The sequence below is a fragment of the Gracilinanus agilis genome, chromosome 2 (assembly GCF_016433145.1).
Source record: "Gracilinanus agilis isolate LMUSP501 chromosome 2, AgileGrace, whole genome shotgun sequence".
Lineage (NCBI taxonomy): Eukaryota > Metazoa > Chordata > Mammalia > Didelphimorphia > Didelphidae > Gracilinanus > Gracilinanus agilis.
The window spans coordinates 383,983,851-384,001,005 of NC_058131.1; the positions used below are offsets into that span (position 1 = coordinate 383,983,851).

The 17,155-nt window shown below is 37.2% G+C and overlaps 1 protein-coding gene across 1 annotated transcript in view; it reads left to right on the top strand.

Annotated features, from left to right (window-relative positions):
- Window positions 1-1,015: 1,015 nt before the first annotated feature.
- The window catches only part of LOC123233809 (hepatitis A virus cellular receptor 1 homolog), a 31,920-nt gene continuing 15,780 nt past the window's right edge, over window positions 1,016-17,155 (top strand). Inside the window, exons 1-4 of the mRNA XM_044659852.1 lie at window positions 1,016-1,064; window positions 2,737-3,084; window positions 10,251-10,364; window positions 12,936-13,025. Of these exons, the coding sequence (XP_044515787.1) occupies window positions 1,016-1,064; window positions 2,737-3,084; window positions 10,251-10,364; window positions 12,936-13,025 (601 nt within the window). The remainder of the gene's footprint in view (window positions 1,065-2,736; window positions 3,085-10,250; window positions 10,365-12,935; window positions 13,026-17,155) is intronic.

A 17,155-nucleotide genomic window follows, 5' to 3' on the forward strand; every position in this document is an offset into this window, starting at 1 on the left:
CTTCCCCCCTCCACCCCACCATGGCTGATGCGTATTTCCCCTGGTTTTAACATGTGTCATTGATCAAGACATATTTCCAAATTGTTGATAGTTGCATTGGTGTGGTCGTTTCGAGTCTACATCCCCAATCATGTCCGCCTCAACCCATGCGTTCAAGCAGTTGTTTTTCTTCTATTTCCACTCCTGTAGTTCTTCCTCTGAATGTGGGTAGCGTTCTTTACCATAAATCCCTCAGAACCAGCACTCTTTCTAACACTGTTAATATTGCTTTCTATGGACTTTGTTTCATTTCATATGTCTTGTCACGCTTCTGTATTCTTCATATTCTTGATTTATTTTATTATTCTTTAACTTATAGGAAATGATTTAGGTTTTAGTTCTTTGTTATTTCACAAAAAAGCGTTGCTAGTGAATATTTTAATATATATGAGACCTTTTGTCAGTGAAACATTTCAAAATAACATCACTAGGCTCATGGGTATACTTTGTGGCTAATGAACAAAATGAACTTTGTCGAGTACTAGAGATTGGGGAGGGACTTCCTAAATGTCAACCCACATCTATAAAAGGGGTGCCATTAGGTCTGTGTTCCCAAGGAAGAAGACCTCTCTTGGGCACTGGGAAAGTCAGATTTCTTTCTTGTACTCCCTTAATTTAGTCATACCATATAGTCTTCTTCCCTTTTCTTTGTCTCTGCTGGGTTAGAAATTACAACTTAGAATGGATTTTTGTGTGGTGGGAACTAGGATATTCTAGGTAAATTGAAGTTTCTCTTTCCAAAATTCCTGGAAGTAGCAGATCTCATAACCCAGAGGTAAGGCAACAACTGGACAGCAGGTGCCATGGGCTTTGCTGCTGCCTGGAGGACTCTTGTTTCCCAAGTTTGACGTCTCATATGACTTGTCAAGGCAAGGGAAAGAGGAAGTTAAAACTGAAGACTCAGACCTTTCTAAAAACCCTCTCTTTCTCAGGAGACTAAACCAGTCTCTTGTCTTACTTTTTTCCAGCTGGTGCCATGGGGCTTCCTGTCTTGTTCAGTTGTGTCCTGATGGTGCTAATTGCAGGTATGTGAAGGGTAGGTGGGATGATCTTCATAAAGGAGGACTTTGGGGTTTTTATTGGTCCTCATTCTTGATTTAAGTCAATCTCCTACTCCCTATTGAGTACTAAAGTAAATGAATGTTAGTTTACCAGGCATATGCACAGTTAATTAATTTTTCATAAAGAATTTTATTTGGTACTTAACATTTTTAATATCATGAAGTTGTTAAATTGTTTATCAGAATACAGTTTAATAAATTAGTGAAGCACTTCATTCTGTTTCATATCAACAGTTTCATTCTTCTTAAAGTTTTAAAACTGAAACCTACATATCATTTTCAGTCTCTAGGTCATTTCTTGATTTGGGTTTAATGAGACCAGAGAAAGAAAAAGTTTTTATAAATGGAATTAGCTCTTTTTCTTTGATATTGTTATTTTAAAAATATTCCCCCCTAACCCTTTGATAATCTTCATGTAAAGGGCATGTCAAGGTTTGGGAATTTCTGATCTATGAGAAAGACACTTGTGGATGGAGAAATAAGGACAGAAAAGGGATGTTTGATTTAGCAAACTGAAAGATTAGTTCAGATTAAAGAACCATGGAGTCTATGCGGAGTGGAGAGGGATTACTAACAAGTGAGCCAGGAACCAAGTTGAGGTCAAATGTCTTCTGTGAATGAAGTAGCAAAATTGCTCTTTATTTAGGATCAAAGAATGATAGATTTAGACCTAGAAGAGACTGCAGAGACTAGCTAGTGCAACTTCCTCATTTTCCAGACATGGAATCTGATAACTAAAGTGGTTCAATCACTTGCCCAAGGTCACACCTATTGTAATCCTCAGAGGTTCTATTTGAACCAAGGTCTTTGGCCTTCAACTCTAGTGTCATTTGTCAGGGGTTTGCCAGAAGGTCATCAAATTGAATGTAATTGGTGAGCCATCCACAACTTACCTTTATGCTGCTTGAATTGCTTTGGACTAACATGGTATAATGAGAAGAGATATGTACATACATATACATACACACACACATCAAATCTATCCATCTCTTTCTCTCCATCTCATCTCTCTCTTTCTCTCCATCCATTTATCTATCCTCTCATTTGTTTATCAAAATCTCTTTCCACCCTTTTCTCTCTCTGATTGAATTTTTACTTATCTTATTAAATATTTCCCAATTGTATTATTTTAATCTGGATTTGTTAAGCTCTAGAGTATGGTGGGCAGGTTTTATTAAGCAAGCTCTCTAAGACTAGAAGGTGGTGCTAAATCTATGGTAGAGACCGTTTCCTCATTGGGGAGTTCCTAATACTATTGAAATCATGGACCTAGTCCCTATCTCTTCCTCCACATTCTTCAAAGTAACTTATTCCTCTTTATTTCTCCTTATGCTTACACCTCCTCACTTAAAAAAAATTGCTAGCATTTTATAGTTCTTCAAGCTTTGTGAAACATTTTGTATATGCTGCCTCCTTTGATTCTCAAAGCCCTGTGAGGAAGGAAGATGCTGTTAGTATCACTATTTTACAAGGTGAAGGAAACTGAAATGGAGGTAGCCTAAGTGGCTTTCCTAGGGACAAAGAGCTAGTATCTGAGACAAGTTTGAACTCCTGTTTCTGACTCCAAGTCTAGGGCTCTCTCCACTGCAGGCCCCAATTGGATGCTTTCTAACTTCTTCTCTTTTCTCTTTATCAGCAGGTCCTTCTTTGTCTGCACAAATTGTGACAGGAATAGTGGGCCAATCTGTCACTTTGCCCTGTGATTATTCAGTACACGAGGAGGGAGGTGTCACATCCATGTGCTGGGGTCGGGGACCGTGTCCTCTGAATAAATGCTCAAATGAAATCATCTGGACAGATGGACACAAGGTGACCTTTCAGCACTCTAGCAGATATCACCTAAAGGAGAATCTTACTCAGGGGATCGTGTCGTTGACAATATATAACCTGACAGAGGAAGATGCTGGGAAGTATTGCTGCCGTGTGGAACTTTCTGGTTGGTTTAATGACAAGAAAGTCACAATAATATTGAAGGTTGAACAAGGTGAGTCTTTTTCTTTTCCCCAAATGAGATATATTTGTAAACACTTAGCCCAGAGTTGAGCACATAGTAGGTGTTGTTCAAATGCTTAATTTCTCTCGTTCCTTTTCTTTTCTCTTTGAAAATCTTCCTAAGGGACACTTAGGAAGTCAAAGGAACTTAGGTTTGTTGATCAGACAGAACAAGTGGCTCTATTCCCGTATTGAGATAATATTAAGGTGCCCCTGATGGAGATGAAGAGATTCAGTGTGGTTCAGCAGTTCAACAAAAACATTTAAAAAAGTTCCTACTTTCTGTCTTAGTGAGCCACTCTAAAACAGAAGAGAAAGGGCTAGGTAAACAGGGTTAAGTGAGTTGCTCCTCATCACACAGCTAGGAAGTGTCTGAGGTCAGATTTGAACCCAAGTTCTCCTGACTCCAGGTCTGACATTTTACTCACTTCACTAGCTACCCCTCAACAAACATTTTTTAAACCCCTTACGTATAAGACACAGAGAGGTATGGGAAAATAAATATGAAGACCTTGCCTTCAAAGAGTTTAACTTTTTATTTTTTTAAACCCTTAACTTCTGTGTATTGTCTCCTAGGCAGAAAAGTGGCAAGGGTAGGCAATGGGGGTCAAGTGACTTGTCCAGGGTCACACAACTGGGAAGTGTCTGACTCTAGGCCTGACTCTCAATCCACTGAGCTACCCAGCTGCCCCTAAGAATTTAACTTTTATTGGATGGTTTTTGAAAGTTAGTTGGTGTCTGATGTCATCTTCCTCATTAGACAATGACTTACAAAAAAGTCAGTCACAGAAATGCCTCATTAGTCACAGCCCAATGTGTGAGACCTCAAACTCTGAGTTCCGCCCTTGAGTCTACTGATTTTTTTTTTTAAGGAGGAAAGGGATTTGGGATGTTAGCTTTCAAGATAAGACTCAACACAGAGTCCCCAAAGGGCTAACTATAAAGAAGCTGCCTCTGGGAATGGGAGATGCCAAGAGCAAGTGGGCCTAGAAGAAAGTGTTAAAGAGTGTAGACACTCCACTTGGAGAGTGGTGATAACTGCCCTGCTATACAAGACTGAAGAAATGAAACAAGTATTTACTAAACACCTACTCTGGGACAGCCAGGTGGCACAGTGGAGAGAGTACCAGGAGGAATTAGGAAGACCAGGGTGGTTTAAATATGTCCTCAGACTCTTCCTAGCTGTGTTACTTTGGACAAGAAACTTAACCCCAATTGCCCAGCCCTTATTCTTCTGTCTTAGAGTTATTACTAGTACAGAAGATAAGAGTTAAAAAAAAAAAAACAACAAACCCAAACCTACTATGTGCCAAGCTCAGAACTCTGTCTACTGCACCACCAGGCTGCCTCTGCACAGAGATGATCGAAAATGATTCAAAACTGAGCTCAAATGCCATCTTCATGAAGCTTTTGTCACTAGATTGTTTCTCTCCAAACTAAATTGGGTTCAATATAAGTTTCTTGAGAGCAAATATTTTTTCACTTCTGTCTTTGTGGCCCTTGTACTTCAAATAGTGTAGGAGCTTAATAAGTGAGTGCAAATTGAATGATTCCTAGTTTTCGTGGAGTTGTGACACTTTCAACACTTAATTTGGATTTTTCCTTCTGCCTCTCCCACCTCTGTAAGGTCACATGGGAGCATGTAGGTGGCTCAGTGGATTGAGAGCCAGGCCTAGAGATGGGAGGTCCTGGGTTCAAATCAGTCCTCAGACACTTCCTAGCTATTTGACTCTGTGCAAGTCACTTAACCCCCATTTGCCTAGTTCTTACTGCTTTTGTAGCTTGAAACAACTATGCAGTATTAATTCTAAGATGGAAGGTAAAGGTTAAAAAAAAGTGTTGCATGTATTTATAGCATCTATTAAAATTCAGCTGAATTAACCCTACTGTTTTGAAAAGTTAAAAAAAATTTAAAGATACTTTCATAATTCCCCTAAAAATTAATTAGACCTCATTTAGGATGGAGTTGCACAGTCATGTCTAATTCTTTGTGACCCCATTTGAAGTTTTCTCTTTTGTTATTGTACTTATCTTGGCCCTTGGAAGTCAACCTGAGAGGAAGTTTAGGTGGGCTTATCTTTTGTCTGCTTTCCAAGAACAATTAGGTGCCTCATGGCAAACATTTCCAAGTCTATTACCCACCATCCAAAAATTACTCCATTTATTTTTACGAAGGTTTGGAATTTGAGTATCCAGAGTTTAACACAATGATTCATGTGTTTATTGGGCTCTTGATGAATGCTTGTTGAAATTAAATGGGATCTTTTTCTGATGAGGAAAAGGCAAATACGTCTAGTGGAAAAAGAGCAATGGACTGAGAATCTAGAGATCTTATTTTTCGGGTATGCTGGAAAATGTTTAATAACTGGCTTTCTAATGGGACACATTTTAAAGCTTAATCTGTATTCTTTACATTTTCTCCATTTTCTTAAGACAATTTTTCAAAACAATCAACAGCAAAAATCAAGGCCTAATTTGTAATATTTGCCAATATGCAAAATTATAAATTCTCATTCTAAAATTTTAACAATTGGTCTTCCAGGTCAAATGTTCCTCGGCACAGCCTTTCCTTAATTCCAATCACAGCTCTGGATTTTTGAAGATCTGAGTTCATATCCAGTCTCAGACACTTGCTAGCTTTGTGAACCTGGGCAAGTCACTTAACTTTTGACTGCCTCAGTTTCTTCACCTGCAAAATGAGGGTAATAATAACTATTTTCCCGAGTTGTGAGAGTTTTGTGGTACAGTGGATAGAGCGCTAAGCCTGGAGTCAGGAAGACCTAAGTTCAAATGTGACTTCAGACACTTATTAGCTATGTGATCTAATCTCTCTCTGCTTCAATTTTCTCATCTGTTACTTGCTCATTAATTATTCCTTGATGCTGACCAATGAAATTGATTCACATGAACCGTATATAAGATCTTACCATGGGTCTTATCTTTACTAAAAGAGAGGTAGATTATGGGATCATAAAGATTTTAGAATTGGAATTATAGAATCAGAAAACAAGTTCAAGTTGGAACGGACTTCAGCGGCCATTTGGTCTAAATCATATATGATTAGGAATCCCTTTTCTAACACTTATGACAAGTGGTCATTCAGCCTCTGTTTGAAAACATACAGTGTTTTCATTATTATCCTCTTAAGCAGCCATTCTACTTTGAGATGGTTCTAATTGTTGCTAATGAACATTTATATGGCACTTTCAAATTTGCAAAGCATTTTGAGAATATTATCTCATTTGATCCTCACAATAAACCAGTGAGGTAGGTGCTACTATATTCCCATTTTAAAGAAAGAAAACGAGTTAGACCTAGTCAAATGATTTGACCAGGGTGATACAATTATAAGTGTTTGAAGCTGAATTTAAACACAGGTCTTCCAGATTCCCCAGCACTCTATGCATGGGCCACCTAGTTACCTCTAAGGAAGCTTTACTTTACATTCCATTCTAAATCCGCCCTTTTGCAAATTCCTTCCATTGTTGCTAGTTCTGTTCCCTTAGACTACTCTAAAATACCTCAGTGATTGTGTCCTTCTCCTTTCATATACATGGTGAAGAAATTGTGTCCCAGACTAAAGAAATCACATGTCCATCTGTATAAGTACCAGAATTGTGATTTAGCTTGAATTCTGTTGTTAAGGTTGATAATCTTTCCATTTTGCACACTGCCTCAATCATCCATTTGTTGATTGTTTCTCACAATTACTCTTGTGTCTCTGTGGCTTGATTAATCTTTGCCTTGAAAGTTTATTTCTTTTTTCTTTAATAATATTTTATTTTTTCTTCAATTAACAAAGTTTAACCTTTTTATTTTTTGCATTTGAGTCAAATTCTGACCCTCCTTCTCTCTCCTAGATTTTACAGGTGTAATAGTCTAAAATATCTTTCCATATTAGACATCTTGTGAAAGAAAACTCAAACAAATGAAAGAAAAGTGAATAAAGTGAAATATAATATGTCTCAATCTGCATTTAGACTCTGTCAGTCCTTTTTCTGGAGGCGGATGGTGTTTTTCATCATGAGTCAGAGGATTTTCTTGGATCACTGTATTGCTAAGAACATTTAAATCATTCACAAATGTTTATCATATAATAATACTGTCACTGTGTATAATGTTCTTCTGATTCTCCTCACTTCACTTTGCATCAGTTCATGTAGGTCTTTCCAGTCTTTTCTGAAATCATCTTTCTCATAGTTTCTCTTAGCACAGTAGTATTCCATTACAATCATATACCACAACTTGTTCAGCCATTCTCTACTTGATGAACATCATTTTGCAGTTCTTTGCCATGACAAAAAAGAGCTGTTGTAAATATTTTTTCCCCTTTAAAAAAAATCTCTTTGGGTCACATACCTACTAGTGGTATCGCTGGATCATGGGTATACACAGCTTTGGGCATAGTTCCAAATCTGTGGAATGGTTGGATTGGCTGAAGGTTTATTTCTAATAATAGTCAGCATTTCTACTGCTTTCACCTCTACTTCTTCTCATCTGAAGTCATCTGAAGTCAAATACTTAGACAAGGAGATTTGTGGGAGAGAGGAGACAACTTTCTTTATTGGAGCAATATATAGCTTAAATCAACTGAGATTAGAAATGGAATGAAGAAGGATGGGAATTCATTTTTTAAAAGTGGTTTTTATATAATGGATTTCCAAAGGCTGGCAAGAATCTGATAGCCATTCTTCAGAAGACACTCACTCTATGTGGAGACAAGGTATCATGTTGCCAGGACTACCTTCAGAGAACAGAATGTATTTTCAGTGAGATAAGGTTCTAAGTACAGACGAGTCTTTAATAAGGCCAAACCAAGGCAGACCCCCTAGAGCTTTTTTTGGCACCTATTTTATCTTTTCTTCCACTAGAACCTGACTCACTGGTATATTGTAGTGACTGGATTCTACTAGCCTTTATCCAAAAATTTAGGTAATACTTGAGTTGGCAAATATAAGTGAGTTCATTTAGACAGGTGAAAATTATTTGAAAGGGTAATGCGGTTGTGTATGGTGGGATGCATTCATAGGCCCTGCTCTAGGGGACAATGAGACTGGGATATCCTATTGATTCAGAAGTTCTGAGCTACAGTGAGCTCAGTGGGTGTCTGCACTATAAATCTGTAACAATAATAGTAAATCCCTGAGAGGAGGAATCAATTCCTCCTTGCCTAAGGAAGGGTGAACCATTTCATGTTATGAAAACGGAGCAGGTTAAAGCTGCTGTGCTAAATAGTCGTGGGATTAGCCCATGAGTGGTCTTTGCACTTCCAGTCTGGGTGGGATACGTAGTACTCCCCCACTCACTTCCCCATTCCCTCTCAAAAAAAGGAAAGAAAAAAAAGACTAGGGGGAATATGAAGAAATCTAGCATATCTCCTGTTTTTCAAAAGTGGAAAATCTTAATGTATTTGAGTCCTATTTACTTTGCAATTCCAGTCTTGTGGCTCCTACTCTAAATTTCCTTTTAGACATCCTGATAATACAAGTTTAAATTTAAGATAAGAGGGAAGATAATCTTTTCATTTGGGGAAATAGCTTGTCTCTTGTTAGACAAATTATAGGATTAAATATCTTGCTAAGTCTGGCTTTAAAATGGATGTCAAACCCCCTTACAAACTTTAAAGGCCTTTGACCACTTAGGAGGTGACTGTAAAATCCTGGAAAGGTCAAAGGTGTTTCAAAATGCCAGCCATTCATCTAATAAAGAATGGATCCTCCCTAATAGTTTCTGAGTATTTGTTTGATCTAAATAGACTTCCTAAAGAATTGGGGTTTGTTTCAGAAGGAAGTACAGACAAGCAGCATGGTTTTGAAATCATGTATGGAATTTATTATATACGTCTAAAAAAGGAAGCAATCTGAAATGGAGACCCATGGTTTTATGTGTACAATTCTTTTTGTCTTTTACTATGTATATAGAAGTTTTCTCTCTTTTCATGTTTTAAGTTCAGGATAAAATTTTTTTTAACATTAATTTCTAAAAATGTTGAGTTGTAAATTCTCTCCTTTCCTTCCCAACACCTTGAGATATCAATCACATGTATCAATTATACATGTGAAGTCATGCAAAATATATTTCCATATTAGTTGTTTACAAAAGAAAAACAAAACCAAGAAAAATACAGTCAAAAAATATACTTCAATCTGAACTCAGAGTTCCTCAGTTTTCTCTTTTTAATATTGGCCTGAATGTAATTTCTTTGCACTGTTGCAAATTAGAGAAAGTATTCTTATCTATGGAGCCCCAAGGATTTGTGGAGAGATTTCAAGGGGTTCATGAAATTGAAAGTGAAAAATAATTTATATACATATATACATACATATAAGTAATTTCAATAGAATTAGTCTTCCTTTATTTATATCTTATTTTGTGCATTTAAAAACATTCTGATAATATGTGCATTAATTTCTCCAGATTGCAAAAATGTGTACATGGTGAGGTCCATGACATAAAATTGGTCAATATCTCTTGTTTTACATAGTTGCCTGGGGCACAGAAAGTGACTTACCCAAGGTTATGCCAAAGACAACCTTCAATATAACATCCCACTCTTCTTCTCAGCTTAGTTTATAGACCTATGAATTTTTTTTTAAAGTGGCTATGAACCAGAGATCTGAACACAACAGAACGTTTATTGATTTTTCTAATCATAATGGCCAGAGTTCTTAGTATTTCCTTATTTTTACATTACCTGAAATTTAATGCAGATTTCAGAAGTTACCAGCATTCTTTGAAGATAATGAGACCAAAGAAATGTAAGGGTTCTGTAACCATATATCTCTAGAGTGACCTAGCAATTGTCTCACAAAAAGGAGGTACCTTACTCTGATCCTTACTTGCTTTGATAGAATTCCTGGAGAAAGTAAGCTGGGGGCTGAGACTTTTTCAGAGGAGGATGGTGCTCTGACAAATGTGTGTAGTTGTTGTAGGCAAAAGAAAGAGTGGGGAAGAGCCCCTGGAGACATAAATTGGGAAAGGAATTAAGTGTAGAAATCTTTTGCAAAGCCATGAATTGGGCATTGAGACCAGATTCAACTGACTCATGGTAGATTTCCAGTTTTCCTTGTTCTAGAAAAACTACCTCCCCAAAGAAATCCGCAGAAGAAGATTATGACATAGTTAATCCTTGTCTTTGATGTTTATTTCTAACACTAGCCAGTACTGTTACTGCTCTAACAACCCCTGCTTCCACTCGCCCAATGCTGACAACCCTAACATCCTCTGCTTCCACTCATCCAGTGCTGATGACCACCAAGGACAAAAAGTCAGGTAATGTCCCCATTGTCTGGAGAATCAGGATATTTTTGGTGAGAGAGAGAGAGAGAGAGAGAGAGAGAGAGAGAGAGAGAGAGAGAGAGAGAGAGAGAGACTTTCTATATAGAAGCAATGTATAGCCTAGTGCAATGAGATGTAGAACTTTGGAATGAAGTAGGATGGGAACTGATTAAAAATGTGATTTTTCTATTAAGGGTTTCTAGGGGCTGGTAAGAATCTGTTAACCATGGTTCCAAAGGCCCCCCAGAAGATGGAACTCCTCAAATGAAATCAGCAAATTGACATTTACTCAGGACTTCCTTCAAGGGAATAGCAGAGGGAAGAAAAAGTATGAAAAGTCTTACTCTCTGCTTTAGGTATAAGTCTTCACGAAATAAAAATGTTAATTTAATATCCAAGTGATTTCTCTCTTAGTGAGATATGTCCAAAATGACATAGTTCCCCCTTCATCTTCTGACATATTGTCCTCTCCCAAAACAATTTGAGGTAACATTTAGAGGAATCCTGAATAAAGAAAAGAACATAGTATGTTGAAATAGTTTAAAAATCTCTGCCTCCTGATTTCCTTCTAGTGTCAGCTAAAATCTGACCTATAAGAAGCCTCTTCTCATCCCCTAAATGCTAATGCTTTCCCACTGTCAATTGTCTCTAATTTATCCTGTATTTCTATTGCTTCTATATAATTATTTGCATTTATATCGTCTAATAGGCTGAGAGCTTCTCTGGGCCAGTGTTTTTTTTTTTTTTTTTTTTATTAACCCTTAACTTTTGTGTATTGGCTCCTAGGTGGAAGAGTGGTAAGGGTGGACAATGGGGGTCAAGTGACTTGCCCAGGGTCACACAGCTGGGAAGTGTCTGAGGCCGGATTTGAATCTAGGACCTCCCATCTCTAGGCCTGGCTCTCAATCCACTGAGCTACCCAGCTGCCCCCCAGAGGTTGTTTTTTACTTTGCTTTATATGCTCAGATCTTAAATGGATGTCTGGCACCTAGGTACTTAATAAATGCCTGTAGACTATCTAACATTCCAAAAATGTAGTCAATACTCAGTTTTTTCTTGGACCGCTATGCTCAGTGATTCAAAGGGATTTTTCCGTATGATCAGTATTATTTCTGAATAATAGAAGGCTCTCCCTTTTGGATGGAATAAATTTGGGTGGTTTTTCCTTGGCCAGTCACTTTGGGCTGGGGAGGAATTAAACGAAAAGAAGACTGAGAAGTCCTCTCTGTTTGAACTTAATTTTCCACTCATAATGTATTATTGAAAGCTTTTGATTTTTTTTTTTTTGGTACTGGTATGGAAAAAACTTTTAGAATAGAGAAATATTATTTCTTAATATTTCCAGTTGAACTAAAAGAGATTTTTTAGTATGCTTCCACATGGCAACAAAGGAGTTTATTAAACTTAGAGTGGAAAAGGGAAACAAACAAATAGCCAAGATAATCCCAGGCTTAAGAGAAGAGAATCAGTGATGTGAAGGATAGCTAGGATAGAGAACCATAAAGAAGAAAGATGGGAGCAGGAGAGGAGGAGAAGGCAAATTAGAGAAGTCTAAAGGAAAGTTGTACCTAGAATGCAAAAAAAAAAAAAAATGCATAAGGAATTCATTGAGATTGAATTCTTCCAAGGGTAGAGAGAAGAGGAGGGAATATAGTATAGTGCAAAGAGTGCTGATTCTTGAATCAAATTAGATACTTACAAATGTATAAAACTATATTTGAGTCAAAATTATTATTTGTAAAGCACTTAACAGAGTGCTTGGTTCTTTGTAGGTATTTTCCCCCTCCTTTCCTCAGAGGATTGAAGTTGAAATCATTATTCTGCTCCTTCCTTCCCATGTACCTCTGGGCACCCCTGTGACTACATGACCTTTCTGGGCCTCTATTTCCATATCCCTGTGTCCCCATTAGTCCTGTTGGACTAAATGACCTCTGAGATCTCTTCGAACTTTTCAATGTTAAGAAGGGAAACCTAAAGTCAGAAAGTTTCTTGTGAGTGCTGGGAAGACCAGAACCAAGAATATGCTTGTCATTTGCCACCTGAAGTTGTTCCATGAAGAGAGGGATTAGGGGAATGGAATTTGAAAAGAGATACTGGGAGAGAGTGTGTGTGTTTGTTTTGAGGGGTAGGAATCATGCATGTAACTTAAAAAGGAACAGAAGGAAGAGGATGTTAACCCAAGTCCCAGCTTTTTGGACTTGGAGAGCATATACTGGCAGTTCATTTCAGGAGGGAAAAGTCAAAACTGATCAGGATATAGGATTAAAGTTAACAAGGAAGATGACTATATGGCAAGACCCAGAAAGAGCTCATCTTTTTGAGGGGAGGCAGGAAAGAGAAGTAGTTATCTTTAGGATGTTCACATCCTAACAGAAAGTTAGGGAAGAGGACATTGGGAGCTATAGAGAAACTGGTCATAACTTACTGAATGATGGAGAATAGGGGTTGGAGGAAGCAGCTATTGGTGACTTTGGGGGAAACAGAAAAGACAGAGGAGACAAATTTAGAGACATTCCCAGGGTTATAGTAATGGTCTCTGACAGACTGTTTCTTTTGTTCTGGTAGTTTCTCCTACTCCGGTTATGGACATAGTGACAACTAGACCCCCAGCAACATCAGATGGAAAAAACTGGACACAGCCTGATATGCCAATTGGTAATGATTTCTTCCTTCATGTTATGTACATGATAAAGAATGGGCACAGTATAAACACACATGTAGAGGTCAACAGCTCCAATGCACATAGGGAGGTACAAATGGGCACATGTGGAGACTTCTTGCATATTAGAGTTGCTAATTTGTAAAGGGAAAAGAAACCTTGTGGTATCTTCTTATAATATGCCTGTGATCCCATCCTTCCTGGGAAACAGTCTCAATGAAAGAGATAGGGACTAGAACTATGATCTCACTGTTATAGGGAAGGGAAGGGAAGCTAATCGAAGAGCATTTAGTGCCTACTGTAGTTATAGGAACTATTTGGTAAGGAAACTCCTAGAATATAAGTTGGTATCTTCTCTGTGAACTGCTAAGATGGCCACATGGAATTGGCTTAAGCAATGGTATAGAAAGCAAAAGAAGCCCTTAGATTTCATTGTTGGTGCAACTAGGAGACTCAGTGGATGAAGAAGTACCAGGCCTTAGCCCTGTTTGCCTAGCTCTTGCCCTTCTGTCTTAAGAGTTGTTACAAAGACAGAAAATAAGATTTTTTTTTTAAAGAATTTATTGTTGTTGGGAGGACAAAAGCAGGGAAAAAAATGTTTTAAGAATTAATTCTTTTTGAAAGACTGAAGACAGGATCATAGGTTTAAAGCTAGGAAGTCATCATGTAGTCCGAACTTTTCATTGTGTAGAAGAAATGAAAATGAGAGAATGCCTAAAGTTATAAAGGCCATAGCTGAGATTTGAATCCAGGTTCTTTGATTTCCAAACTAGTGTTCATTCCTTTGGGCCATGGTGTATTTCTAGAACAGATGCTAGATTTTGAAGCCCCCCCCCCTTTTTTTTTTTTAATTATTATATTCAAGCATTGAAGGGCAAGTTCTTACTTATACTTCAATTGACTATAAAACCACAGACTATAAAAGACTTTGGAGATCTTCTGGTCTAACCCTGCCACTTGACAGAGTGAGAAACTAGCTTGAGAAGTGGAAAATTATAGTTTACTAATGGCAGAATCAGAACTAGCACTGAATTTTAACATTCTAATTTCACTGGACTCTCTGGAATAGTGGGTACAATATAATTAGAAACATAGACCAGGAGATAGTTAAAAGAAACTGAAATGGAATTTTTGATTTGATTAGTAGTTTTATTTGTATGGAATTAATGTCACATTTTCTAAAGTTAGGATTTCCTTTTCCACTAAAATCTTTTACTCATATTTCATTGTAATGTGAATGGGACTCTGGGTTCCTGAAGGCTCTGTGTGCCAGTGGAAGCCAACCTCTGTCAGGTCCTTTGAAGCTGGAAAAGCTTTGTGTAGGAGCCCCATTGAATCATCATATAATCAGCCAAACACAGATCAGGGATCTCATTCTATATTGGCCACAGAGTAATGACTTTTTTTTTTTTTTTTTTGGACCACTGAAACTCTTTAAGACTAGCCATTCATTTCAAGAGTGGTTTTGGTTTGCCTCTGGTGGGAGTATCAAAACCATTTAAAACACAAATGCTTGAGGCATGAGAAGGGGATTTTATGTGTAGTGGGTGGGATCTTAAAGGCTATGACTCATATTTAAAATGGGTAAGGTCTTCACCCCTTTTTACTTATTATTTCTTGTTACCTTATTAGTTTTCTCATCTCAACTTCCAAGCAATCAAGGGATATATTCTGAAATTTCTTCATAAATTTCTAAAGTTGAAGCCCCTCATTAATTAATTGTGAGTCCCCAGAAGTTTTCTAAATAAACTAGTAAAACTTCTTTTCCCATAAGTTTTTGCTCATCACTTTTTCAAACTCTCTAATTTCTGTAAATGTCGAGCTTGCTATTTATTAAAATTGTTAGTAGTGTAACAAACAATAACACACAAATACTTTTTAGCTATATATCAACTCTCAAGAAGATCATAGTGGAAGTACTATAGTTAGTTACCTAACATTACTGACGCCTCAGTTCTGAAAACAAAGTTTCTTCATTTTGTTTTCTTAGGGTGGTAAACCATAATCTCTCTAGTGTTCTCTTCATCTTTACCTCATCTCTCTCTCTCTAGCCATGGTAAGTAACTACAGAATTATAGTTCTATGAATCTCTAAGATTTTATTCTTTTTTTTTAAACTCTCAATTTCTGTCTTTGAAACAAGACAAAAAAGTAAAGGTTAGGCTAATGGGGTTAAGCAACTTGCCCATGATTACAAGCTAGTAGGTCAGATTTGAATTCAGGTCCTCCCAGTTCCAGATCTGGAGCTCTATCCACTGTGCCACCTAGCTATTTCTTTCTTCCTTTCCCCCTCCCTCTCCAGTTCTGTCATAATATCAATTTTAAGACCAAAGAGTGGTAAGGGCTAGGCAATTGGGATTAAGTGACTTCCCCATGGTTAGAAAGTGCCTGATGTCAGATTTGAACTCCACTCTAGTTTTGGAGCTCTATCCATTGTGCTACTTAGCTGCCCTACCTCCATTCTTTTTTAAAGATATAGCAACACTATCTATCCTCTGTGGGAGAGGCTACTAAAGCTGGAGTTATATATAGAATCATAATTTCTATCTTCAATTGATGTTGATGTGTACAATTTACATTTTGAGATCAAAGGCCAGTTTGTAAATCTGTGAATTTTCCAAAATAATACCTTAAAAATAAAGGGAAAGCCTGCCTACTCTCTGGTTTTTATATCTACAATTACTTTACCATATAAAGCTAGAAGGAAGAAACGTAGAAGCAATTCCTTGAAATGTATGAAATCTTTATTTTTCTGGAATTATGATTTGGGGAAAGATAATGACCTGGACAGTCAGGACACCTGGGTTTGGTTCTCAGCTAGGATACTTACAAGCCAGGTGATATGGTTTAGGTCACTTCCTCTGCCTAAGCTTCATTAAAAAAAAAAATTGTAAAACAAGGTCAATAATAGCAACATTATCTATACCCAAGGCTGTTATGAAGAAAGCGCTTGTAAATTTTAAAGTGTAACAGGGGCATGCTGCCCTTATTGGGAAATTTCCCATGCAGCATTGGGTTATTGCAGAGACAAAAGAAGGAAAATGTTGTTTATTGACGAAAGCTCTAGCAAATCAGATTCTTTTTATAACCTTGTGCCTTAATGCAATTTCAAAATGGATAAGAATGAAAATCGATTGGGGGACTGCATGGAGAAGGGGAGTTTTAGGGTATTCCTGAGCAGCTGCAATCAGAGAGCCATATGGTGATAGGATAGAAGTAAGAAAAGTAGGAACAAGCAGATGGAGAAACAAATGGTAGGCTGCAGTTGGGAGTAGAGAGACAGAAGGAAAAACACATGGCATCTCTGAATTCAGGACCCCTGGCAAAATCCTAATGAACCTTGAGTCAAACAAGAAGCTTCACAGAGAGATCTCTAGCCTGCTCCAGAAGATAATCACAGCTTCATGAGTAAAAAGAGATTGATTTAAAGTTTTTAGTACCTGGATCATGAGTTCTGAATAGATTATATCTCTCTCCCTCTATTCTGATGAGAAAGTAGAGACAAATACAAAATTAGGATCATATTCCATGTGGAATAATTTTGTTACTTGATTTATTTTTGTCATTTATATTGTTTTATGTTGAGGAAATGATTTTGTTATAGTTTGGTGATTCTTGCATTGCCTAGGAACAGTTTTGGGCCTTTTCTTTGATTTCAATAGCAAATTATGCAAAATATTCACTTTTAATGAATGAATGAATGAAATGATTCCTGCCACAGAGTCACCATTGTTACCTAAATGTGAACTAATATTCATTTAAAAATAGAGTAGTAGATCGAATTGGGCAGAGGAATAGGATCCATAAATCCCAGTATAAAAATATAGATATCTTATATAAAAATATATTTTACGGTCATAGGTTTACTTCCAACAACTCTGTGAAATATGTATTACTATTATCCCCATTTTAGAGAAGAGAAAGGTGAGATTTAGAGGAATTAAGTAACTTGCCCAAGGGCTTGTACTTCTACTTTTGGCAATATAACTTTCTTTCTTTCTTTCTTTCTTTCTCTTTCTTTCTTTCTTTCTTTCTTTCTTTCTTTCTTTCTTTCTTTCTTTCTTTCTTTCTTTCTTTCTTTCTCTCTCTCTCTCTCTCTCTTTCTCTCTTTCTCTCTCTCTTTCTCT